The sequence below is a fragment of the Leishmania braziliensis genome, chromosome 31 (assembly GCF_000002845.2).
Source record: "Leishmania braziliensis MHOM/BR/75/M2904 complete genome, chromosome 31".
Classification (NCBI taxonomy): domain Eukaryota; phylum Euglenozoa; class Kinetoplastea; order Trypanosomatida; family Trypanosomatidae; genus Leishmania; species Leishmania braziliensis.
This window is the reverse complement of record NC_009323.2, coordinates 1,055,723-1,080,701: the sequence shown is the minus strand read 5'-3', so window position 1 is coordinate 1,080,701 and position 24,979 is coordinate 1,055,723. Positions and strand designations below refer to the sequence as shown.

Genomic DNA, 24,979 nt, shown 5'->3' with positions numbered 1-24,979 from the left:
TGTCTCCTCTGAATTGCCCACACGTCTCCTTCCGCGCATGCATACCTGGGTGAACGTTATCTCGGATGCGCATTCAGGCCATCCTTCCACGTGTTCGTCCCTCCTGTTCAAGAAGCCACCTGGTGTGTTGATCCACAGTCTGCTGCGTCTCTCTACTCGGCGAATTTGAGATAGGCATTGCACCATCTTCAACTCGAATTCAACTCTCTTAGTCATCCCGCTTCCCCTTCAGGAGTCGTGCAACGTGAGCTGTCAGCCTCACGCTCCTCCTATTTCTCCCTCCTTCCCCCTTCCCCACCCGCCCCTCACGCACAATCCAAGCTCCACTATACCTTTCTGCCTCCGCGATTGTGCCCCTCCCCCTCGTTACTGGAATAATAGGCTTCACACACACATACGTGTGGGGTGTAGGAAGTGCGTGGAGTCGGAAGGCACCTGATCCGGACGGCGGCACCCCACGACACCGACACGGTCTACTACTACTACCACTACACACACACACTGCCTGTGCGCCCGTGTGTGCGGAAAGGAACGCAAACGAGAAGAGTGAGTAGCGTGTCTCTCCACTACTCCTCTTCGCACCAGTGTGCCGTTCTTGTCGCCGCCGCTATTGCTGTCTTGCCCAAAGGAGCGTGCGAAGGGGGACGTCCGCAGCAGAGACATCCGCCGCCCCCCCCCCCCCCCCCTCCCTCCCTCCCCCACCTCTTTGGGTGGGTACCTCGACCCCCCTCGCTGCACTGCTGCGGGGAAACGCATCTCCTCGCGTGTCTTCTGTTCCGTGTTTCCTCGAGCCGTACTCGCCCACTTTTCTCATCACACTTTTCACCGGGGTGTTATCCGCAGCTGAAGAGCACGTCTGCAGGAAGGGAGGAGGGGCAACGCGCTTCCTCTTCTCGTCTGTTCCCTTTTGTATGCGTTTCTCGCTAAAGAGGCTCAGCGTTACGCCGGTGCTACACGCGGTCTGTCGCTGGAAGTGTGCGTGAGACAGGAGCCGTGAAAAACAAGAGTAATTCCGTCGCGCCCTGGATATTATCTGCACGCTATCCCGTGGCCGAGAGGCTTCCTAGATTTACCGCAAGCTGCGCCGCAGACGGAAACCCAGCATAAAAGAGTCAACCGTCAACACTGCAGTTTGGGCTGCCAGAGGACCCTTTCCATCCACAACACTCGGGTGAATTTAGGAAGCGGAGGCATCTTTGGCATTTTCTTCGCTTGTCTGTGTCCGTGTCTCTGTGTGTGCGCGTGAACCTTTCTTTTTCGTGTGTTCTCTTTTGAGTGGCGCTTCCCTCCACCCATTCCTCGCCCATTTCCTCTTCTGCGTATTCGCGCTCTGCCTCTCTCTCTCTCCCCCCCCCTCCCATTCTCGCTGGGCCGAGCGCCTCTCTTCCCACGTTAGCCTATACCCCTCCCCCTATTCGTCTACTCTTTTTTTTTCCCTGTTACCTACTCTACTCTTCCAGCTACCCTTTTGCATCTTTGCGTCCGTTGTGTGGCAACTGCATCTCTGTCGCAGTGACTGCCCCCGTGTGCGCATTCGAGGAAAAGAAAGACACGCGACTCTTTTCGATTGTTGGTGCCGTCATTGTTTTGGTGATCGTCGTGTGGCGGTCCATTTTTCAGTTTTCAATCATCTCCATCTCTGTTCTTGTCTCGCTGTCTTCCTCTCTTGTGTCGCGCTGCACTGGGCCTCGCCTCGCAACTCTGACTTGTTTCTCAGCCTCCCGCCCCCTCCTCCTTCTTTGCTTTCCGTCCTCTCTACGTTGGTGCTTCTCTTATAAGTGCACACGCGCGCTTCCACATGAGCACATACTCGCTCATCGGCACGGTGGAACTCTTCGCGATCTCTCCTTTTCTGTTTGTTTGTCTCTCACCACGTAGAGCTGCCCGTGATCGCTTTCGCTTCAGCCTCGTTTCATTCTCCGTTTCGCAGTACGTTTCACCTGCTCGCTATCGCTTTTCTCTCTTGACCATAAAGTTACTAGCCCAATGGGTCGCAGGCACAAGAAACACTTGGGCCCCTCCTCGGTCTCCGTCCAGCCGCTTTCCTTCACAGAAGTGTGCGAAGCAGCACCTCTATGCGCAAGTGCAACGTCGGGGTCCGTCCCTCAGGCACCTGCGTCCTTTCACCAATACCACGCCCAAAAGTCGGAAGAGTCGGAAGAAATTCGTCTACACTCGCCTATCCAGGGGCAACCACTACCCGGCATCTCGCCGCTAGCATCCCCGTATCCTACCGCGTGCCATCCCCGCAGCCCACGCAGGGACAGTCTGACAGCGTCGATGACTCAATTTGCCGCATTTACCCCTGCGTGCGTGTCGCTTAGTAATCGCAGCGCGAGGCCGTCCCTGCGCCACGTGCCGAGAAACCGAAGTGGCTCTCTGCTGGACGTTTCTCTTTGGTCCATCACGAGCTTCCTACAGTGGCCACCCATTGAGAATGAGAGTAGCGCGTCCTTTTTATCGTGCATCGCCGCCGCCCCGGTAAGTCAACGCAGCTCCTTCAGCTCCTCCGACTCGCTTGCCGCGCAGCGCCGAGCACGCAACGACGCCGCCCCTGTCGCTCTTGGCAATCCGTCGGTTATGCGCCACCTCACTAAGAAGAGGGAGAGACGGATGTCAAAGGGGTCTAAAAATGAATGGAGCAGCAGTGCAGTCAACCGCAGCACAGCGATGCCATCTCAGTAGTCACAGCTGCATGACCGCACCCTGGGCCACTTTACGTGCCTCCAACCGTTGGCTTCGCCTGCGATGGTGTCAAATATTTCCAGCGTGGGGTGTCAGAAACGTCCTGCTCCAACAAGGGGGGCGCGGTGGGCGAGATCTGTTGCCGCCGAAGCGTCACCAAGCGGCGAAAGTGCTCTCTTGATCCTGCACAGCGAAAAGAAAGGAACAGCTATGAGCACAAAGTCTAGCATAACGATGGCCCGGCAAGCCATGCATGAAGCCTGCCGTCGAACCTCCGGCGCCTCGGCCTTGTATCGAAGAGATGACAACGCCTCTGATTGAGAAAATGGCAGGCGAAGTATCAGTTCGAGGCCCCAGCCATCAAGCTCGTTTTGGTGCGACTCCATCAGCAGTGCCGTCCTTGATTGGCGAGCCTCTGTTAAGTGATGTACGTGTGAATAGGCCCTTCTTTGGCGGCGAGGACAATGGAAAGACCGGTCAGCCGCAGCGTGAATAAGGTGTGGGGGCGGCCACGGTGGCTCTACTGTGAAGGAGGGGGCCGAGGGTTAGTGAAGGCGATGTCACCACGGTTGCGGAAATAAAGGTAGCACTCTGTTCTCCCCCTGCAGAGCGCGTTCAGAACGCCGCCAATGCATCTGGGAAGGCGAGGAAAGCTGAAGATCACCTGTACTTTCTGCAGTCGACCAGCAAAGGCATGCGACCGCCAAACTCCGCAAATTGAAGGAAGTGCAGGACGCACTCCAACAACAATTCTCAGCACCGGATCTCCTGCACCTCAGGATCGGCACCACGATAGGCGCGAAGCCCAAGCAGATGCCATCGTTCGGCGGGCTATCCAAGTCTCCTTACTTACCGGACGGCAGCGCGGTTAGCCTGCAGCGACACGAAACAGCGTTGAAGGACCACGACTACGACTACTCTTGATGCTCACCATTGACGGAGATCAGCGTACCAACTCTCTTACAGCGGCGACTAGTGTGGCCGGCGCTCTCATCGCTGACCAACCGCGGTCACAGGGCAGTGCGCAATGCAGCAACCTCAGCGGCTACGGTAGTCGAGATTGCCGATATTTTCCGTCAGCGTCTTTGCCCTTTGAGGTCATCCATTGCGTGCCGCCGAACGTGGCATGTACGCCGCAAACGAGCAGTTGTTCTCGGACCGCCGAGATGTTGCCGCTCTGCACCCACACGAACGTCTTCTTTGGCCGCGTTCTGGGCCCAGCCTGTGAACTCGGCCATAGGCCCACTGATGCGCCTGCGCTAACCGAAAGGGGCTGCAGGGGGAGTCTTAGACAGGAGGCGGGAGCGTGAGTCGTCGCTTTTAACTCTGCAATGGGCTACCAAGGAGTGGGGCTTCTTGAATGCTCCGTTTCACCCCTGCGGCGCTTGCTGCTATCCACTATATATATAACGGGCAGCCGTTTGCGATAGATGCTGCTGGGTGGTCGTCGTACTGCGTGGCGATGGCTCATCACCTCCGCCTCGCCCTTACCCTATCATGACACTGCATGTTTGCTTGTTAGCTTCACATCGGTGCGCCCACCTCCTGTCCCTCTTTTTTCCCTCCTGTCATCTTGTTGATCTCCTCCCCCCCCTCACGCCTGCCTGCGATCCCCACCTCCGCCGATGCCTACAGGGGTTTTCCCTTTGATCTCTGCTTTGTCTTTATAAGTAAGCCGTCGTGGGGCGCGCACGCCTACCTGTCTTGGCCACCCGTGTGCAAGAAGCACAGCGACGCGTACACGTGTGGCCAAGACACATGAAGGACACGCGGCCACGTCGACGTTCCGGCGGAAACAATTGTCTCTGTGCCTCCCTCCTTTTCTCCTCTCGTTTCGGTGACTCTCTTCCGCCATGCACGCACGTGTAAATACGCGGCGTTGTACGGTGCACGTAAAACGCCTCTTGAGAAACAACACCGATGACGTCCCTTTGTTTTGTCTTGTCGCCGTTGCGGCCCGAAGACGCACACACGTACGTGCGCCATCGAGCTGAGCATGGCGTGTGATCTTTTTCTCTTCTTTTCCCCAGCTCATGTCTTCTTTTTAGTGGCAATGTGCTCAGCATTTATTTCTCGCCATCCTCCTGGTCGTCCTCACCCAGATGACAGGGGGAGAGGGAGGAGGGGCCAGGCTGCCCTCCTCCCCTATCCCTGCCCACGCCGGGCCACTTCTGGTGGTGGCAGTGCAAGGGGCCTGCGGCAGTTCACACGCTTGCACCAGCCGCGCGATGGCCAGAGTGCCAGCGTGACTCGAGCGTGTCTCACCCTGCCCTCACTGACCACGGGTGTGGGGTGCCCTGTGCCGCGCTGAGGGGACGTGGTCGGCGCACCGGTGTAACGCGTGTGTGTGCCGCTGCTTCGCGCGACGCGATTGGACCTTTGCCAAGGCCGGGGCGGAGCGGGGGTTGGACTCGTGTTGCGCGCCCGAAAATGGGCAAAATGGAAAGGAAAATATCAGCCACTGTGTACTTTCTGACAAGATTCTTTCAATCCCATGTTTTCTGTTGTCTTCTAGCGCAACGTGTGGGTCATTACGGCCCTTCACCCACGCTTCGTTTTCACGTGTGTCTCTGCCTAGGGGGGCTCACCTTTTGTCTCCTGTCCATATCTTGCGCGCGCGTGCGGAGGTACCCTCAGCACACTGCCGCATAGATGGCAGCCATTCAGTCGCAGGTGTAATGTATACGCAGCAAAACAGAGGTCTGAATTCGAGGCGAGAAAAGAGGCTGGCTCATCAGCGATGTGTTTGACACTCGTGCCGACTGTATGGCGCTCGCGCTCTTGCACTGCAGAGAAGGGGTCAGGCACACGCAGGCAGGGATTTCATTATCGTGCTCTCTCCCGATCTGCGGAGTTGTCTTCCTCACTGTTTTGTCAATCCCCTCATCCGGAGTAGAAGGAAACGCCTTCTGAGTGTGCGCTCTGCGCGACTACTCGTGTTTCTGTGTTCCTCCAGCTGTGCTGGGGTTGATGGATATCACGTCTCAGTACTGACTCTGCGATACCCGTTGCTGACTTCCGAGCCTGGGATACTTCTCATTGAACTTCTGCCACTCCACCGCTCGTTGCCGTGCTGGCAGCTCGGGTCTGCAGCGATGTGCAACTCACCATTTCGCTTTAGTTCGTTTTCTTCTTCTTCTTTGTCCGGTCATTGCGCATCCTCTACGTCGCTACGTGCGCACGTATTCTGCTGCATGGCATCTTTCTCTCTCTCTCCTGCCGCGCGCGCGTGGTAACGGGGTGGTTGGTGGTGAGGGGGGGGGGGGGGCTTGTGGGCATTGTTACCGGAGCAAAATGCAGGGAAGGGATGTGTGTAGGATAACCCCTCCTCCTCCCCTGCCAAGCCTGTATGTGGCGAGGGGATAGGGTGTTTGATGCGGTGGTGTCGATCCAGGGAGGCGCTGCCGTTCACTCTCTATTTTATCGCGTTACGAAGTGGTGTGTGTGTGTGTGGGTGTGTGTGGGTGTGCAGCACATTGCGAATGGCGTTCCGTCGATGCGCGTCACAATCATCTGACTAGCACAGGTGCATTGAGGGGCCACACGCAATCACAAGTCACTGCGACCCCAACGTGTTTCTCCGCTGCACCCATCCCTCCGCATTCCCTTGCAGGCCAGCACGCATTGGGGTAGCCTTTTTCCGTTGGCAGAGGTAGCTGTCCTCTCCACCCCGGCCGTTGCAGCGGTGTCTACGAGCCAACAAGCCTCCTCGATGAGCAGAAGTGACGGGCACAAACAGGGGGAGGGAGGCGAAACAACGGCAAAGCGAAACGAACCAACGTACGGTGGAGCGGCGTCATACCCCCTCGACTGCTGCAACTCGCCACCGCTCAGTAAAGCACGACGCAAAGAAGAAAAAAAAACGTCAAATATGCGGCAACATGTCGTGCGTTTACCCAAAAAAGGAAGGGGGTGCGACGGACGAACCTTCGCTGCGTTGCTCTGCGTAAGTGCTTCCTGCAATGGCGGCCTCAGGTGGCCGGCACGCCCATACGAAAGAGGAGGTGTACCCGTAGCATGCGCTGCCTATGAGGCTTCTGCTCCAGGTGAAGCTCATAACTGTCCTTTTCCGCCTTCTCGACCTTTATACGTAATGGCAGCAGAGACAGCAAGCTTGCACATTTTTCCAAGCTGAAAAGTGATCTTTCATCGCCCTCTCGTACTCACCGATGCGGACGACTCTCGTCCTCTCACTGCAGCGCAGTGAGAAGATAAATTCCACCAACTGCTCCTCTTCAGCGTGTGCCTCGTTGCTGTTTTCGGCCGTGTGGGACTACCCACCATTGGTAGAGGGGACCAGATCAGCTCCCTCAGCGCATTCATAGTCAAGAAAGGAGAGTGGTCAATGGAAGGAAAAAAGTGACAGCAGTGGCTAAGAGTAGAAGTAGCGACCCGCGAGCACACACAGAGCCGCTGTAATCAGCAAGTGTCTGTTCTCGACAGTGTTGCCCTCTATCCTCGAAACGTCAAACGCATCGTTACGAGTGCCTGCCCTTTCATCATCCGCAGCTGTGCACTGGCGCCGCTGCCCACGCCTGACTACGCAAAGCTCCTCGTTCGTTTGCATGCAAAGTTCTTGTCTACCTTCGCTCCCCATTTTCCTCTGCATATCTACTCATCCGTCCCTAAACGACTTTCCCTGCCTCGCCGACTAGAGCTAGTGTTCTACCCTATGCCCTCTCGCGCACTCGGTCTCCGTGGCCTTCGCTTCTTTTCTTCTATGAGCAGCTCCACAAGTTTACATTTCTCTCGCTTAAGTTCTAAAACACGACTGCTCACTCATGCTCAGTAGCTCGTGCCCTTTTTATCTTCAGCTCACCATCAGCTAATTCGCCACCACCACCCCACACATACACACCGACTTCTTTCCGTACCTCAGCCACGTCGGTGCAGACAATCTCCCGCCCCTCCTCAGCACCACTTCTTCACCACCTTGACATCCCTTAAGAACGAAATGTCCGCCGCTATCCATATCCCCCCTACACGACGGAGCAACCCTGTCTTCTCCCAGCGGCACCACCATCCTAATCAGCCCTCCCCGCCCATCAGCGAGTCGATGGTGCGGGAGCGTCTCTCCGCGAACCTCCCCGACAGCTTCAACTACCTCAGCAGCACGCGGGCAGTGGGCCGCAGTCACCGGCCACACAGCAGCAGCAGCAGCGGTGCAGGCTCCGACCGCAGCGCCACTCCTCCCGCCCGCGCAGTGCGCAGTGGCCCTGGCAATGAGAGACGCAGCCGCCCCCCTCACACGTTCACCCGTGGCTCCTCCAGCAGCTCCAGCTGCAGTAGCCGCAGCAGCTCCACGTCAAGCGACGGTGGCGAGAGATACTCCTTCTACGCTCGGCTGGCCAAGATTCATCGCGGCGGTGAGCCTGCGGCGCTGGCACGGTGCTGCGACACGGTGCGCGGCACGCTGCAGCTGCTGAAGCAGGCGCAGCTGTGCACTGGCGACAGCGACGGCGCCGCGGGCTTCTTCTGGCTCGACCTGCACGGCGTGCCGCCGCCGCCGCGGCGTGGGCGGGCAGCACTGCGCGACGCGGACAGCGGCGACGCACCCATGAGCGCGCTGTGGGGGGCGCTTGGGCTGCAGGCGTCGACAGCGCACACCTTCACGACGGTGTGCGAGCAGCGGCAGGCTCACCCGCGGCCCGCCCGCACCTTGCTCGACGACGTGTACGAGGAGGAGGTGGTGGACTTCAGCTGCCCGGACGACCGCGTGCTGCAGGTGGAGCCGCTGCGGGCGCCGGCCAGCGCTGAGCCTGCAATGGGTGTGTGCGACACCGGCCGCTGCCCGGAAGAGTGCGTGCAGCTCATGCACGAGCAGGACAGCACTGCGAAGCGCACGCCGCGGGACGGCGTTGCCGGGTCGGCGCACTACGTGGCGCTGGAGCTGGCGACGCTGCTGACGCCGGTGCATGCGTCGGCGGCGACGATGAGAGAGGCGGCCTGGGAGACCGCGCTCTCGCCAGCCCCCTCGGCTGAAGAGCACGCCAACGAGCCGCTGAACGACCTTGTCTGGGCGGGGAGCTTGGGGCGCAGCATGCTCAGCCTCCCCGCCGCGGCTGCCGCCATCGGCCGGCCCGCCCCTCCCGTCTTGCCTGCCGGCCTCTGCCAGGCCACGCAACCGTCGCCGCACAGCCAGGAGCCGCCGGCCGCGGTGCCGCTTATCACGTCTACCTACGTCGTCTGCTTTCCCGCGGGGTGCGTGACGTGGTGCCCCGCGAGCACGCTGGGGCTCACCAGCGCCGACCGCCGCGCCCACCGCCGCGCCGCGGCAGCGGAGGTGCAGTGCGTCAAGTCGTGGGAGCAGCTGCAGACCGCTGTGCTTCGTCGGATGTGGCACGCGACCCACCTGAGCAGGGGCGCCGCTGCCTTCTCCCCTCACGCACGGTGTGGCGCTGCTCTGTCCTTCCACTGGCCTCTCTGCGGGCACCGCGTTATTTGTATTTGACTCCCCAAGTCATCTCATATCTCTTGCGCAATATTTAAGTGGCGCGGACGGTACTCGGGAACACGACGCGCAACTGCTTTTTGAGGATCAACTTCGACAACTCCCGCACCAGCGAAAATGCCGCCTAGGTGTCGTTGCTCAGTGATAGCACTTGCTACTTGCGATCTTACTGCTGAGCATCTGTGCCTTACAGTGGGGGGGGGGGGGGTGCATGAGCTGCCCGGTGTGCTTCACGAGTGTTCCGAGGACGAATTCGCTTTTGAGTATTCTCTGCGTCAACGCGTACTTTGACATCGCTGGCGTTCGTGGGAGGCTCTGTATGTTCACACGCTGTGCATGGTGCACTTGATTACGTACATTATGTTTACTCTTGTGTTTCTCTTACGATGTCTTCGCTCCCTTTACTCCACTTAATAAACACCAGAATCCCTAAAGAGAGGGAGGGAGTGAGCGACCAGGGAGGAGGGGCATGGCCGCTGCTGCGTTCTGGTCTCTGCCGCGAAGCTCTGCTTTCCACATGAAAGGGGCGGCTGTAGATACGGAAAGCCGTGTCTTCCTCTCTCTTTCTCTATTATGCACCGACACGCATGTGGTGCCGCTCGCTGTTGTCTTCCTCAGTTCTCGTTTGTCGCTCCAGTTAAGGGCCTTGTTGGTCACCCCTTCGCTTCACATTCAGTCGTCTGTGTTTTTCCTCGTTTTGTGGTCTCCGCCATTGCGCTGGTGGGCGCCTGCATAGGCTTTGCCCCTAGTCAGTGGCGCCGATTCTTTTTTCTCCTGCAAAAGTGCTCACGCAGCAGTCGTGACATCACGCAGTTGGTTTCGATTCTCCCCCCCCCCCTGTGACAGAATGAACGCCGCTGCTGTGGAGCAAGGATATGACTGTATTTGCTGTCGCGCACTACTCTACAATGTGCTCTTAACCTTGATGCGGCACCGCACGGGCCACGGGATGACGCCAGTGATAAGCGGGGTGGGAAGGCAGAGCACCTGATAGCACTCCCTCGGCTTCTCGCTCGTCTGCAGTGTCCGTGTGGCGTAGGCAGATCATCTGACTCTCCGCTCGGTCAACTCTGGCAATGTTTTACCCTGGGGATCATCTGCATAACTCATAAAGTCTGCCCCCTTAACGGATTCGCATCACCTTTCCGTTCTCTCTCAGCCCTTCGTTGTCTCACACAGCGCCACATTCCGGAAGAAAAGAGCCGATTGGCCTGCAGGATCAACCGAGGGGAAAAAGGAAAACGAAGCGCACTTAGCGACTATCTCTGCGTGTCTTTGCTGCACAGACTTACCGATACCCTGGTCACTTTTTGCTCTTGCTTCATGATTGAAACTGCGTCGTCTTCTCGCTAACCGCTTTAGTGTTGTGGAGCTGACTTACTCTCAGCCTCTCCCAAACTTCGGCGCACTCTCCTCGATCCCTATTATTACCACACCGTTCACTCTCCTCTCTTATCCTCTACCAGTGTCGATCTCCAGGATCGCACTCTTCGAGGCCATAATGTCCACTGTAGCCTCCGCACCGCGGCACCGCCGGTACGTTGATATGACGCCGGAAAGGGAGCAGAAGATTACACAACTTGTGCAGCTCATGAAGCAAACCTATGACCCACTTCCACAACAGCTGCAGATCCTGCTGCGCTACTCGCCGACGCCAGAGGACGCACCGACGCCGCGCAACACCACGCGTAGCTACTGCTACTACGCCCTCATCTCTTGCGACTGGGACGTGCAGAAGGCGTTTGAAGGCATGAAAAGGAACGTAGAGTACCGCCTGCAGTGCCGCCTCGACGAACGCAGTGAGCTGCAGTCGGCGATTTCAGTCCGCGGGTGGGATCAGGTGGAAGTGGTGTGTGCGCTGGGTAAGGAGCTGCGAGCAGGAAATCAGCGCGTTGATCAGATCGTCGCTGGTATCGAGTGCTACTTCCCCTTTGGTCTTCACTACTGGGACAGGTACGGGCAGCCTGTCTTCTACCTCATGTTAGGCAGCGTTGACGAGAAAAACCTGCTGAAGAAGCTGAAGGAAGCCGCGAATGTCGGTCAGTCCACAGACGCCGTTATGTGGGAGGTGCTGCAGCACGTGCTGGGCTCGGGCGAGTGGCTTGCGTACTACCAACAAATGCAGTACGATGCGGCGAAGCTCAAAGTGGACGCCTCTGAAGGACTCATTCGCGCCACCACGATCGTAGTGGATCTGAAGGGGCTCACATACAAAATGATCTGGAAGCCGGCGATTGACCTCCTTCTCTCCTGCCTCAGGGAACTGCTCGACCACTACCCCCAGTGCATTCACCAGATTCTGGTGGTGAATGCGTCATCAGCGGTGACGTTGATTTATAGCCTCATTCGCAAGGCGCTTCCTGACGCGGTGCAGGCAAAGATTCGAACGGCCCGTCCAAGTGAGTCGCTGGCGCTGCTGACCGAGTACATTGAGGAGCAGTACGTGCCATATTTTTACGGCGGTGCGTGCCACTGCGAGGACGGCTGCGTGCGTTCGTACAACCCGAAGAGCCCCGCGAAGGGCACCGTCACCGTTGACCAGGACGGTGCTTCGAGCGCCACGGAGTAACTCTTTGATGGACACCGGCGTCATGACCGACGATGCTTCGTGGTGGGCCAAAAACGCGTTTGTCGTGCGGAACTTTGCGTCGTCGAGTGTGGGCACGATGCCGCCCTTGTCACCCGACTTCGCCCCTTCAAGCACAGACCCACGACACAGACCTGGCGGAAGTGGAATGTGCGTTCGCCGGTTGCCATTACGTGGCCTCCACGGCAAATCCGTCCGAGAGATCGAGCAAGTGCGGGGCGACAACGAAAGATTGTGATGGTGGTTCTGGTGTGGGTCAACAAGCTGAACGCATAGCTACTTCACGTGCAATATGTAAAGTGATTCTAGCCTGCGGTCGTTTTCGGTGACGGAAGGGAAAGCGTAGCAGCAGTGCTGCATTATGAGGTGTCGGTCTACCTTTCGTCTGCGCGACATGCCCGCGCCAATGTGCACAATTCAAAGGCAAAGAGAGGGAGAAGAGAATAAAAAACTTCGGCGCTTTATGAGAGTGGGCAGGCGAAGACAGTGAGTGGCGACATCGGCCGAAGGAAAAGGCAGTGCTCTACCTGTGGCACACCTGCGACAAGCAGGGGGCTGCCGTATGCGCCGACGGGGCGCGCCAACCAAGCGAAGGTGAAAAGCCCAGCCGCCGCCTCCTCTGTGTTCCCCTCTTTGCGGCCGCCTCCGCTTCCTCCCCCCCTTGTCCTCCTCTTTGAGCGCTTTATTTCTTTTTTGCTGTTTTTTAACCGCTCCAACTCCTCACTTCACCGGGCCTGGTCGATCTCCCCGCCTCCTCCCTTTTTTTGCCTCAGCCTCCTCATCTGTCTTGCTTTGCTCGTCCGTTGCATTGTTGCTTCGACAGTGTTCTCATTTTTTGTTGTTTACTTCGGCATTTCCTCCCCCGATGCGAGCAGAGTGGACACATCTGAACTTGTGTATACACACACGCACGCTTCCTGCGGCAGGTACGTGTGGACCCCCCCCCCACCTCCCCTATGTGGACAATGCCGTGTACCAGCGGATGTCTCGTGCCTCCTTGTATTGACCGGTCTCGCGTATTCGTGTGCACAGACACTCAGAGACGTAACGAACAAAGAAAACTCACAAAGAGGGACGGTGGAGCAAGGGCATGCACAGCTATGCCTGAGCGATCAGCCGCCCTCTTTGCATTTTCTTTTTGTTCTCTTGGCATGCGGCGCGTCCGATGTATCACTGGGCGATCTTCACACTCCCTCGTCCGATGTAGAACCCCCTCACCTCCGTCCCACTCTACTGGTTTGCCCTGCACGTGCCTCCCCTCAACCTTTCTTCCCATATCTACAGCAGTCGCACAAGGACAACATCCGTCTCCCCATCATCACGACCCATCGTTCTCCGGCCCTGCCATCTGCTGCTCATGCCCTAATGGCATGTAGGTTTACTTGCACGCACTCACCCACGCACCTCCCCCTTCGATTTTTTCTCTTCTGCGGAGCCTTCTCTCTTTGAATAGTCAGCATGGGGAGAACGACAATGGTAACGAGTCGCTACCCTGTGCTGACCGCAGACCAGGAGAAGAAGGTGACGGAGCTGATCAAGGTTATGAAGGAGAAGTATGACCCGCTGCCGCCGCTGCTCCTCGCTCTGCAGCGGTACACCCCCGAGGTAGCGGGCAACGCAAGCCATGACGCCGCACCCGGCACGTTCTTCTCCCCTATCCGCAACTACTGTTACCGCTTCCTCACCTCCCGTAGGTGGGATCTGCAGATGGCGTTCGAGATGATGCAGCTGTCTGTCAGCTACCGCGAGGAGAATGCGCTCGACTCGCGCGCAGAGCTGCCGAGCGCTGTGAGCTGTCGGGGATGGGACCAAGAGGAAGTGCGAGCAGCCTTGGATAAGCCGACTCGCCCAACAAACCAGCGGCTGGACTTCCTCAGCACCGGCATCGCACAGTACTTCACCTTAGGCCTCCATTACTGGGATAAGTATGGACAACCCGTAGTATACCTCAACCTTGGCAGCATCGATGTGTCGGGGCTGCTCAAAAAGCTGGAGCAACTTGCCAACGTCGGCCAGACACCAGATTTGGTCATGTGGGAGCTGGTGCAGCACCTCATTGGTGTGCAGGAGCAGCTTCTCTTCTACCAGCAGATGCAGTACACAGCCGGCAAACTGAACGCTGAAGCGGATGACGGGCTCATCCGCTCCTCCACCATCGTTGTTGACCTCCATGGACTAACCTTCACGATGCTGCGGAAGGCGGCTTTGGACCTCTTCGCGAAGACGCTGCGGACCCTCTTTCAATACTACCCCCAGTGCGTACATCAGATCCTGGTGGTGAATTCACCAGCGATGGTGATGTTTGCCTACAACATCGTGCGCGTCGCATTTTCGCCTGGGATGCACGAAAAGTTGCGTCTCATCAGCGCCGCCGACACCCCGGCCACCATGAAGGACTTCATTGATGCTCAGTTTGTACCCGACTACCTCGGTGGCCTGTGCCACTGTGAAGGCGGTTGTATCAGTGGCTACGACCTCCACTTAAAAAAAAATGACGAAGGATGACGGCTTCGCCAAGAACAACGCCAGCAGCAGCTCTCAGAGCAGCGACCAGAATGATGAGGTGGATGTAACCACCGAGGACATCACTCTGAGGCCAGGGGAGGAGCTGAAGCGCTCCTTCTCGCTGAAGAAGGGGGAGTCGGTCGTGTGGGAGTTTGCCTCCGCCAATGGGCACGACGTCGCTTTCACACGCTATTTTGTATCTGAGAAAGCGGTGCCGAGCATCGATACATCAACGCTGCCTACGACCAAGCTGAAGTCCTACGTAGTCTTTCAGGGCAGCCTGTCGGAGGGATTAGATAAGTACACCGCCAGTGACGATGGCCTATTCGTTATTATGTGGGGGAATAACAACTCGTGGCTCACGGTGAAGCGCCTGCAGCTGAATGTGTTTAAGCAGGCGGCAACTCTGATGCGTATGGAGCAAGCCGCTGAGGCGTGCGAAAATGAGAAGCGCGCGCACATTAGAATGTGACACAGTCACTGGTGGGCGAGCAGCGGACACGCACACACACACACACACACACACGTCTTCTCTATGCAGTAAGGCGTGCTGTGGGGTGTACTTCAATATAATGCCCTACATCTTTAGCTGCTTTGTCTTTCGCTTGCGTTGGGTGGGTTTCTGTTTTCTCCCACGCGTGAAATGCGTCAGCGTCCCCGGCGCTTCTTTCCTTCAGAGACGCTTCTACTCCGCTTACCTCTTGCCTGCAGATAGGTGTTTACATCCACAACATCCCAATGATGCCGGCCGCACCACCGTGGTAGCGCAGGGCCCAGCACCCGCTCTGCCTGCAGAGGCCAGGAGCCTGCAGCCCCCCCCCCACCCACCCCTCGGGTACGGCTGTACGGACCCTCGGCGCCGGCGGACAGACCTGGACGGACGGCTGGGTGGGCTGCTGGAGCACAGGTGCCGAAGGCATGGCGAGAGCACCCTGGCTGACACCGTCGAGTCCCCCAGGCACCTGTGCGGAGAGCTGTCACCCCGCACTATGGAGTGCCGCGGCTTGAAGAGGCGGGGGAGAGCCATGGCGTACGGGCTGGGTGCAGGGTCTCAGAGGGCCCCGACCTGAGCCTGGCCAACCTCCTCCTCGAGGTCATCCGGCATGCGCCCGGACCACCACCGCCTCCGCCCTCGACCCGGGCCGTGAATGCGGCCTGCCTGGGTGGAGTCGCATGGCCCGATTGGGCGGCGGGGAGGCTCGGCCTTGGCGGCCCGGTCTGAGTCATAGTGTGGCGGTGCTATGGGTGAAGCGCAGTCGTAGGCGGCCACTGGTTGGCTTGTTGGTGGTGAAGATCTGCTGACAATGACGTCGATATTTACTCTACCTGAGACCTTCTTTTCTCTGTGAGTTCCACCCCGAGTGGGTTTATGTTTCGTCCCTCGTGCCTCACTGGGTGCGCGGATGCGTCGTGGCGTTTGCCTCGCTCGCTCGCTCTCTCTTCTGTTTTCGTTTTTCTTCGTCTGACTTTTGATTTTTTCATCCTCTGAACATTTCCTCCGTGCTGCCCGGCCTTCCCTCCCCTCCCCCCTCCCTTTCGTGTATGGGGTGCTGTTCTCCGCCCAGGAGCCACAGTTAGTTGGGGAAGAAGCTCAATATGCTGCTGACGCCACTTAGCGGTGCCGCGTGCGCTGTCGGGCAAAGCGGTGCTGCTGTCCTATCAGAGGAAAGCGCCTTTGTGAGGTTTTGGGAAAACATGGCTTGAGTGTCGTGCCGATCAGCTTACCGAAGAGGAGTACAGCAGCGCAGCTACGGTGTGTGAGTTTTGCGTATGAAGGCTTCGTTTGCTTCGTATCGGGACTCGGTGTTGTTTGGCCATCTTGTCTCTCTGCTGCCTTTCGGGCGGAAACGTCCACGTTATTCGGGCATGACCCCCTACGAAGCACATTTCTGAGCTGATTTTTTTTTTTTTTGGAAGCACCGCGTTTTCTCTACCGCACAACGTGTGTTGGATCACATACCCATGTGGCGTATGAGAGCTACTTCGCAGGGGTGTGCATATGTTCTCATCTCTCTGATAAGTCGTGTGAAAAGGTAGCCAACCAGTGAGCGAGCAATCGCACGCGCAAGAGAAACCTCTCTCTCCGGGCACCTCTCTCTCTCCCCCTCCCCTTCTTGATCGCTGACACGCTAGCAAGAAGTTTACTCACTTGTACCTCATCAACTACGCACACGCCGGCTCACTGCCGGGACGTCGTTATCACCAGGAAAGCAAACGTAGCCGCAGTCTCTTTGATCTACTAAAGAAGCAAATGGAAGCCTTTGCAGAGGATGGGAGCGCTGCGGGGTTCAGACCACAGTCGGGCACATGCACACTCACCCGTGAGCAGGTGGAAAAGATCGAAGCCCTCATACACCTCATGAAGGAGCACTATGACCCACTGCCAGCGCAGCTAGAGATGTACTTACAGCTGATACCGCCCCCTGCCAGTGTAGCTTCAGCGGAGGAAGACAGCGGAAACAAGGCCCAGCCGCGTCACTTGGTGCGCAACCTGATGAGGTCCTACTGTAGCCCCTTTCTCGTGTCGCGGGAGTGGGATGTGCAGAAGGCGTTTTCCATGATGCAGGACGTGGTGGCATATCGCGCGGCGAACCGCCTCGATGAGCAGTGCTTCTTCCCGCCCGCCATTTCGGTGCATGGGTGGTCCACTGTAGAGGTATGCAGGGCGCTGCGCCAGAGTCCGCGTGAAACGGCTCTGCGCGTCGACCGCGTCTGCGCTGGGGTAACGCAGGGAATCACCTGTGGAATCCACTACTGGGATAAGGGTGGTCGGCCGGTTGCGTATGTAATGATTGAAAGCCTTGATGTGGTTGAGCTCATGCGACAGCTAAGGCAGATGGCGAGCGTGGGCAAGTCGCCGGCGGATGTCATGTGGGAGTACATGGTGCACCTTCTTGGTGTGATCGAATCCGTGATGCTCTACCAGCTCATCCAGCGCGAGGCGCGGCGATCAGGGCGATCGTCAACGTCGAAGTTCACGGACGAAGCGACACCCGCGGAGGTGACCCAGGGTGCTGTGACGATGATATACGACATGAAGGGACTCTCGGTGAAAATGCTGTGGAAGCCGATACTTGACCTTTTTCGAGACCTTGCCAAGGAGTTCTTCAAGTACTACCCCGACCGCGTTCACCAAATCATCTGTGTCAACTCGCCCAGCCTTGTCCGCTACGCCTTTCGTCTTGTGCGTGGCGTCATGCCGGCAGACTTCCAGAACAAGATCAGCTTTTTTAGCTCGCACGACACTCTCGCCACGCTAGAGAAAGTGATAGATAGGAAGTACATTCCGCATTTTCTTGGCGGCGACTGCCACTGCACGGCCGAGGGCGGCGAGTGCCTGAGTGGCTACGACCCGCTGCATCCACGACGAGCAGCAGTGACAGACGCACATGCTGACGGCGACGGTGAGGTTTGCACGGAGGATGTGACGCTAACGGCGAGTCAAGCATGCACACGCGTGTTTCCAGTGAAGGCATCGGAAGTGGTCGTCTGGGATTTTGCTGTAGCGGGTGGCGGCCATGACATCACCTTCACTGTCTTCTTTGTGCCCCAGTCGGCCGCTTCAGGGATGCGATGGTCCGAAGTCGAAGTGAAGAAGCTGACCCCATACGCGGTCACCTCGGAGGCGCTGCCTGAGGGGTCCGATTTGTTTGTCGCAGCCGAGGATGGCGTAGTAGTGCTGGGGTGGCGCAACAGACGGTCCTGGTTTGCAGCAAAGCGCATTCAGCTCCGTGCATACAAGGAGGCAATGTCCACTACCCTCCACAAGTGAGAGTATTGTGCTGAATAGCGGTTCGCTGGTAACCCAACATGGGTACACATGTGCAGAGCGAGAGAGAGGGAGAAATGGGCAGAGGTCGCCGCTCATTGTTTCCCGTGTTATTTTTACCCCCTTTGTGTATGGCGTGCGTATTCATGTGCTTTCTATCCTTTCGTTTGCTTCCGGACAGGGTGGGGGGTGTGGGGGTCACGCGCTGCTGCGTAGCGAAGATACGATGCGCCTTATTGTTGCTCTATTGGAAGCGCCCCTGTGTATTTAAAGCTTACCTTGTCTTGCCAAGTGTCTTCAATGAGAGGGAAAGGGCGGGAGGCGAGATCGAGAGCGCCTGTGGACGCTACTTGCGTGCGCATGACTACTTCGTTGGCCTTTCCTTCTCTCCCTCCCCTCTCTTCCCTCTTCGTCTTTCGGAACCTCTGCGTACGTCTGCGTGGCGTTCTGTGGCTCGCTTGCTTCCCTTTGTGATTTCCACAATAGTGTTATCTACGCTGTCCCCCGCTACCTTCGACTATTATAAGGCAACAGAGGCACAGTTTATCTGCGCAGACAAAGCGCCTGTAGAGGCGGCAATGACGAGGAATCGCTCTCACACCCTACCGCCTCGTCCAAACCATGCCTCTCGACAAATCGCCATGACAGAACACAACAACCGAAAAGAGCGCACCGAGAATGAAGCTGCAACTCAAGTGATGAGATCTGCCTGCCATAATGCTTCATGCCGCCTCGTCTTCGATTCACATCACCTCTTCCTCTTGATTCTTTCTCTTCACGCTGGGCTCTTCTATCACGGATGCGCACAGTGTATGTTCACGCCCGTCCCCCACTCCCTCCCGTCTTCCTCATATACACAATCGTATCGCTCAGAAGTTGCTGTTTAGTCTGAAAATGCCCTTTTAAAGACCTGCACTTCCCTCCCACCTTCCCCCCTCCCCCTTTCCCATTGCCTGCGTGTGGGCGTGTGTGTTTGTGGGGGTGGCGGTGCTCCTCCTTGGCGACAACTCTTCTGCATAGGCGCCAACGCATGCGACACCCCAAACACGCTGCTACTGCGTCTTTCCTCCTGCTCTTCCTCTCCCTCCGATTTGAGGTGTTCGCTTCGTCTGTCAGCCCGAGCAGTGACGTGTCCGACCGTCTCGACGGAGTGAAAGGATGGAAACCCGAAAAAGACGAGAACGGCCTGGCGAGGGCCTCGTCAACGGAATCCCCGGCCCCTCGTGCTCTTGCCCTCAGCGCGCTCTCTACCTCTATTTTCCCAATTAGACGGTGTGTCTCGCGCGCAGCCAGTGATGCACGCAGGCGTGGGGAAGGGGTAACGCTTGCAAAGGGGTGTGTTGGAAGCAAAGCCTCCAACGACCACCTCGTGAGTAGAGAACTACCAGACCCAAAAAAAAAAAGCAAATCTCCAAACACCCGGAGGTGCTCCCTGGACATTCACGTGTGTGGATGCGCACAGCCGTCCCCTTGGTGGCCGGGTAAGAGACCCCCGACACCATTCCTCTCCCTCCCCCTCCTGTGGAGAGTGAGGGGAGGGATGTCCGTGAACCAGCCCCCCCCCACGCCCCCCCCCCTAACGTCTCCACCACTGCATGCATTTCTTCCCCCCCCCCCTTTCCCCTGCCATTTCAGCTGAGAACACCCCCGACACACACACACACACTAACGGAAAGAGGCATCTTAAATGATACCCGTGTAGTTTTTTTTCCTCACCGGTATTCGCCCCATTCTCGGTTCGCTTACCAGCGTGTGTGCCCGTGTCTCGTCTGTGCCGCTCAACTCCTCCCCCACCCCTCAACTGGACAGGAAGCACCTTTTCGCATAAACACGCTTTCCATAGTCTTTCCATTCGGCCAGTATACACAGGCGCACCCACAGCCGTGGCCGGCACATCCCCGACATCATTGCCCGCGCGAGTCGCCTGGCTCTTTTCGCCTTCTCTTTTTTGCTTGTCGCATTGCGCTACGGAATAGCAGGAAGGTAGTAGCGAGCAAGAGTGTACGCACAGATAAAGGTACTCGCCTACAGATCGGCGCATACACGCCTACACCTCGATCAAAATCAACTGTTGATCGTGTCGGGGTGTTTCTCTTTGTTCTTGGTGATGACTTCGGTGCCCTGCCGTTGCTCTCCCCCTCCCGCTTCAGTTGTTGTTTCTGCTTATCCGCACCTTCGTTTTCTCTCAGCTTCCTTTTTTCATTTTCTTCCCTCCTCACGCTTTCATACTTGAGTCGCTTGTGCCTTGGGTGTAGCTTGGCCGCTGGCCCCTGCCGCCTTGCTTTGACGCCGTCACTGACTGCGTGTCGACCTGTTATCCGCCTGTTTGTGTGTATTTGTGTGTGTGTGTGTGTGTGTGTGTGTGGGTGGGTGGATAGGTGGGTGGGTGGATAGGTGGGTGGGTGGGTACTTTCCGTTCGCTGTCTTCGCCCGCTTCTACTCGTTGCGCTTCCACTTGTAAAGCGCAGCCCAGTGTCGCGGCGGCAGTGCGGCCAGTTATAGAAGTGCAACAACAAAAAAAGGGGTATGGGACACCCCCGCCTCCTCCCAGCGCTCTCGCTTGGCCCACTCTTTTTTGGGCGTTGGTGCCCCCCTCCCCCTCCGCCCTGCCACCACCACCACCACCACCACCATCCTCTGCACATAAGCGCAATGCCCCTCTACATCCCTCTGGGCGCGAGGTTCGAAAGTGACGCAAGCGTGCGCGAGCGCCTCGAGCGGCAGCGTATGGCACATCGAACCAACATCCTACGTCATGGCACCGCCGAGCAGCGCCGCCAAGTACTGAAGATGAAGCCGCTTCCACTTCCCGAGGACCCTGAGGCCGTGGCGGTGCCCGGCACTGCCGTTCTCGACCTTCCCGGGGGCGCGGACGCTTCCCTCGGGGCACGCAACGGCACCGACGTCTTGGGTCCGCTAGCACTTCTGTCGCGGCGCTACGATGGCGTGCATCACGACGACGATGGCAAGCACGTCGCTACACCAAGCACCGATTACTCCACGTTCATGGAGGTGCTCTGCCCAAACGGACTATCGCTGCTGGAGCTTCTCCCCCTAGCACCTCGAACCACACGCCAGCACCCCAAAGGCCCACGCTGCAAATCTCATCAACCCCAGCTCGAATCCACTCTGCCATCGCAATGGTGTGCACTGCATCCTCGCTTGACACCCGCTGCTGTAGCGGCTACAATACCCGCAGCACTGCTCTCACTCGGGTACAATACCTTGGCAGCGCACGAACTCCCTTCAGTCTCTTTGGTCAACACCTCCACCTCAGTCGCCACTTCTGCGCAGCCAGGTTTAGACGACACCTACGTTGATGCCCCAGTCACCTTTGTCAGTGAGGCTACCTCGCCTCTCGCATCTCCAGAGGATGGATCGGTTACTCCAATGCAGAGCATCACCGATCCCGCTAGTGACATCATACAAGCCACTGCTACTGCACATGTTGATGACGACGACACCAATCTGGGCATCTTTGTCAGTGCCGGCTTCTTCTCGCTTGCCGCGCCCCACTGCGGAAGCCCCCCGCGCTCGCGGCTGTCCCTCCGCCGGAGTCCGTTCAGCTTGAGCAGGGGACTGCACGCTGACTCTGTCCACCACAACGCCAGAAGTGTTGGCAGCCTCAGCTCCACCCTCTCTCACAGTCACAGAGCACTAAAAGGCTCATCAGAACTGTCCTTGCCTACCTCGAGCGCTACAAGTGCTCAGCTGACCTCTCTGGCGGTTGTTGACAACTACGATTTAGGTGGCCGCGTACTCTTCACGGATCGGTTTGTGAAGGCGCAGTCCCACACTGCGTTGCCCATCATGATTTCCGCCTTCAAGCAGTACATGCGCTCGACCTCCACTACAGCTTCGAGCTCGCCTCTCACGCACAACCAGTCGGTGGAGATCCACACTCTGTCCGAGTACCGGTCCTCACTGCCGCACCAGCAGCTGCCGAATTCTCGCCAGAAACTCCATCCCTGTCAGCCCGGCATTCCGCTCAAAAGCCACAGCACCAACACAGAGATCGAGAATTGTGTCCTCGAAGCCGGCAGGGGCATCCGCCCCACTTTTCGCCGTGTCGACCCTGCCGATCTCTACGGCACCAGCCACTACGTCCCCAGAGACTTGAGTTCGACGAAATAGTTCTCCGCCAGCGTCTCCCTCACGACTGCAGCTGTCATCTTGGCGCGACTTTTCAATCCAAAACGAGAAACTCCTTCCGCGATGACGGCTGAGGGTACCACTGACTTGGCATCACTGAAATGGCGCTGCCTACACCATGTCCTGGTCTGGTCGAGGGCATGGCCGAGGACCAAACGAACACCCGGATGTATACTTTTTGTTATTCGCTGGCTGCTGCCTTTCCCTTTCCCTTTTTTTGGTTTCGCCATTTTCATCGTTTTCTGCCTCGGCCTTCTTGTTTGCCTTATACCACTCCACAGCGTCCCTGCACGAAAGAGAGAGGCACCCCTCACCAGAGCACCAGGGTGTCCCGTACCCCACTCTCTGTGGGGTCACCATGCACCCCCGTTTCACCGCCATCGCCTGACCACTCTCTGGTGGTGGCACGGTCAGACGCCTACGACGTGGGGATAGCCAGACCGATGTACCGCTACTGGTGTTGACGGTGGGGTCCTGGGCTGCGCTGCGTCGGAGGGGCCTGCGACAGTGCACACGCTTGCGCCAGCCATGCGATAGCCAGAGTGCCAGCGTGACTCGAGCGGGCCTCACCCGGCTCTCGCTGCCCACGGGGGTGAGGAGCCTGTGACACCCCTGAGCGATGCGCCAGGTGGCGGCCGACATGATGGGAGCGGCTGTGAGGCGACCTGCGAAGCGAGTGGATGTGGGGAGTTTGAGGCAGGGGCCTTGCTGAGATGACTGAGTCGGCCCGTTGCTGCAGCGCGTGGCTACCACTGCCTTGCGCTGCTCGGTGGGCCTCTGGCAGGCCGCCGTAGAGCGGAGGTGGAGTTGTGCTGTATGGCTGAGAGTGGGCACGTTAGGACAAAACTCAGGGTTGAAATTGTGGCTCCTTTTCGTCCGCGTCACTCACAACCTGCCCTCTTCCCTCCGCCACCTTCTCCTACTCCCGTGGCTGTGCCCGTCTCAGCGTCTGTGCGCCGAAGCGGCAAGCGCCACTTCTCTTTCTGCGCGCTGCTCTCTTTATTAGAGGGAAGGGCTGTGCTTGTGCGATCGAAGCGTTGTCTCTCTCCCTGTGGGTACGAACCAACGACATACGCGCGTGCGCGTGCCGTCACTGGAGAGGCCATCACCTGAGAGAGCGGAAACACCCAAAGGCGCTTCATCGGCTGCCTTCCTTCGCCTCCCCCATGTGCGTTCTCCATCGCACATCCCTCGAGTCGTTTTGTTTCTCTTGTCTGTGTGTACCGCCCCCCTTCTCTCTCTTCGCCTCTTTTGTTTTCCCTCTCTCCCTCAGCCCCGCCCCTCCACTTTCGCCTTTGACCTCCTTTGCCATGTGGTGTTCGTTCTAGCGATGGCAGACCAACGCTGATTTACTCGATGCGGGGTCCCACGCTCTCCTTGCACCTCTCTCTTGGCATCTTCTCTTGCTTAGCACGTGTGCTTCGCTCCTCATTGGCGCTATTGGTGCGATCACGACCACTCGCCCCTTATCCTCTGCCTCTCCCCCCCCCGCGTCTGTTTTTCTTTCCGCTTCTTCCCATCACACCCCTCTCTCCCTCTCGTACGATCATGGGCGCTCGAGTGGCTGTGGGTGTGTGCGCCTGCTGGAAACAGCGCTAATCTGTCACGGGGGGAGGAGGGATGCATGCGATGGCCGAATCAAAGAGCGGCAGGCCCTCGGCGATGGCAGCCGTCGCACCAAGTGCCGCCTCCCCTCCCCCCGGCCGCCCACCCGTCACCTGAACTGCTCCTCTCCGGCCCCCTCTCGCCCCGCAGCACCGCCGCCGGCCACGCTGCCCCATCCTTTGGATGAAGGCACGGACCCCCAGCCCATTTCTCCCTCCTCCAACCCGCCCCACCCCACGTGTCGACCTTTGCCTGCTCTCCTCTCCCCGCTCCGCGCCCATCTCGCCACCTCTCTCACTGGTGCCCCACTGCCCCAACCACAGCAGCAAGCTGAGTACGCACACACGTACTCGTGTTCTCTTCCTTCTCTCCCCACACACCATCACCATGCAGATCTTCGTGAAGACGCTGACCGGCAAGACGATCGCGCTCGAGGTGGAGGCGAGCGACACGATCGAGAACGTGAAGGCCAAGATCCAGGACAAGGAGGGCATCCCGCCGGACCAGCAGCGCCTGATCTTTGCCGGCAAGCAGCTGGAGGAGGGCCGCACGCTCTCGGACTACAACATCCAGAAGGAGTCCACGTTGCACCTGGTGCTGCGCCTGCGCGGCGGCCTGATGGAGCCGACGCTGATCGCGCTGGCCAAGAAGTACAACTGGGAGAAGAAGGTGTGCCGCCGCTGCTACGCCCGTCTGCCGGTGCGCGCCACGAACTGTCGCAAGAAGGCCTGCGGCCACTGCTCCAACCTGCGCATGAAGAAGAAGCTGCGCTAGGCGTGATGGCTGCCCCGTAGCACCGACTTGCTGCACCCATGAAGGTCCCGGCGCTGTGCTACCACGGCAGGCGAGCATGCTCATCGGCTTGTGTGTGCTCGCACGCTCTGTCTCCGCTTTCCTCACCTTCTCTTGACGGCGTCCTTTCATCTTTCTCATTTGTGATTGACCGTTTTGCTTTTTCAGAAAAGGGCGACGAAGAACGACACCATCGGCCGTGAGTCGCTCCGTCCGCAGGAGCGCCGCATGGGGGAGCCGAAGAGTCTTTGCGGCGCGTGGTGGCGGGAGGGAGAAGAAACAGCGAGCGACGAGCATCGCTGCAGCTTTAACGCGCTGTGCACCACCCACGAGCGACTCAGTGCCGTGCTGGCGAATCAAGCGGCAGCTGCACTGGCTGCATTTTCTGCCCACCTCGCTCCCTTCCCCATTTGAGGCCCTCCGCCCTCGCATG

General features: G+C 58.3%; 6 protein-coding genes and 1 pseudogene across 7 annotated transcripts; all 7 read left to right on the top strand.

Moving 5' to 3' along the window:
• Positions 1-1,986: 1,986 nt before the first annotated feature.
• On the top strand, positions 1,987-2,685 carry LBRM_31_2341 (annotated as a pseudogene). The gene has a single exon. A coding segment is annotated over exon 1 (699 nt).
• Positions 2,686-7,639: 4,954 nt separating this feature from the next.
• On the top strand, positions 7,640-9,136 carry LBRM_31_2340 (conserved hypothetical protein; the record flags this gene model as incomplete). Its single annotated transcript, XM_001567177.1, has 1 exon — positions 7,640-9,136. One exon carries the CDS (start codon positions 7,640-7,642, stop codon positions 9,134-9,136), a length of 1,497 nt encoding a protein of 498 aa, XP_001567227.1.
• Positions 9,137-10,637: 1,501 nt separating this feature from the next.
• Positions 10,638-11,705, top strand: LBRM_31_2330 (hypothetical protein, unknown function; the record flags this gene model as incomplete). Its single annotated transcript, XM_001567176.1, has 1 exon — positions 10,638-11,705. The coding sequence occupies one exon, from the start codon at positions 10,638-10,640 to the stop codon at positions 11,703-11,705; it is 1,068 nt and encodes a 355-aa protein (XP_001567226.1).
• A 1,476-nt stretch (positions 11,706-13,181) lies between these two features.
• On the top strand, positions 13,182-14,228 carry LBRM_31_2320 (conserved hypothetical protein; the record flags this gene model as incomplete). The annotated part of the gene is made up of 1 exon (XM_001567175.1): positions 13,182-14,228. The coding sequence occupies one exon, from the start codon at positions 13,182-13,184 to the stop codon at positions 14,226-14,228; it is 1,047 nt and encodes a 348-aa protein (XP_001567225.1).
• A 2,251-nt stretch (positions 14,229-16,479) lies between these two features.
• On the top strand, positions 16,480-18,000 carry LBRM_31_2310 (hypothetical protein, unknown function; the record flags this gene model as incomplete). The annotated part of the gene is made up of 1 exon (XM_001567174.1): positions 16,480-18,000. The coding sequence occupies one exon, from the start codon at positions 16,480-16,482 to the stop codon at positions 17,998-18,000; it is 1,521 nt and encodes a 506-aa protein (XP_001567224.1).
• A 2,649-nt stretch (positions 18,001-20,649) lies between these two features.
• Positions 20,650-22,131, top strand: LBRM_31_2300 (hypothetical protein, unknown function; the record flags this gene model as incomplete). Its single annotated transcript, XM_001567173.2, has 1 exon — positions 20,650-22,131. The coding sequence occupies one exon, from the start codon at positions 20,650-20,652 to the stop codon at positions 22,129-22,131; it is 1,482 nt and encodes a 493-aa protein (XP_001567223.1).
• Positions 22,132-24,141: 2,010 nt separating this feature from the next.
• Positions 24,142-24,528, top strand: LBRM_31_2290 (ubiquitin-fusion protein; the record flags this gene model as incomplete). Its single annotated transcript, XM_001567172.1, has 1 exon — positions 24,142-24,528. One exon carries the CDS (start codon positions 24,142-24,144, stop codon positions 24,526-24,528), a length of 387 nt encoding a protein of 128 aa, XP_001567222.1.
• Positions 24,529-24,979: the final 451 nt, after the last annotated feature.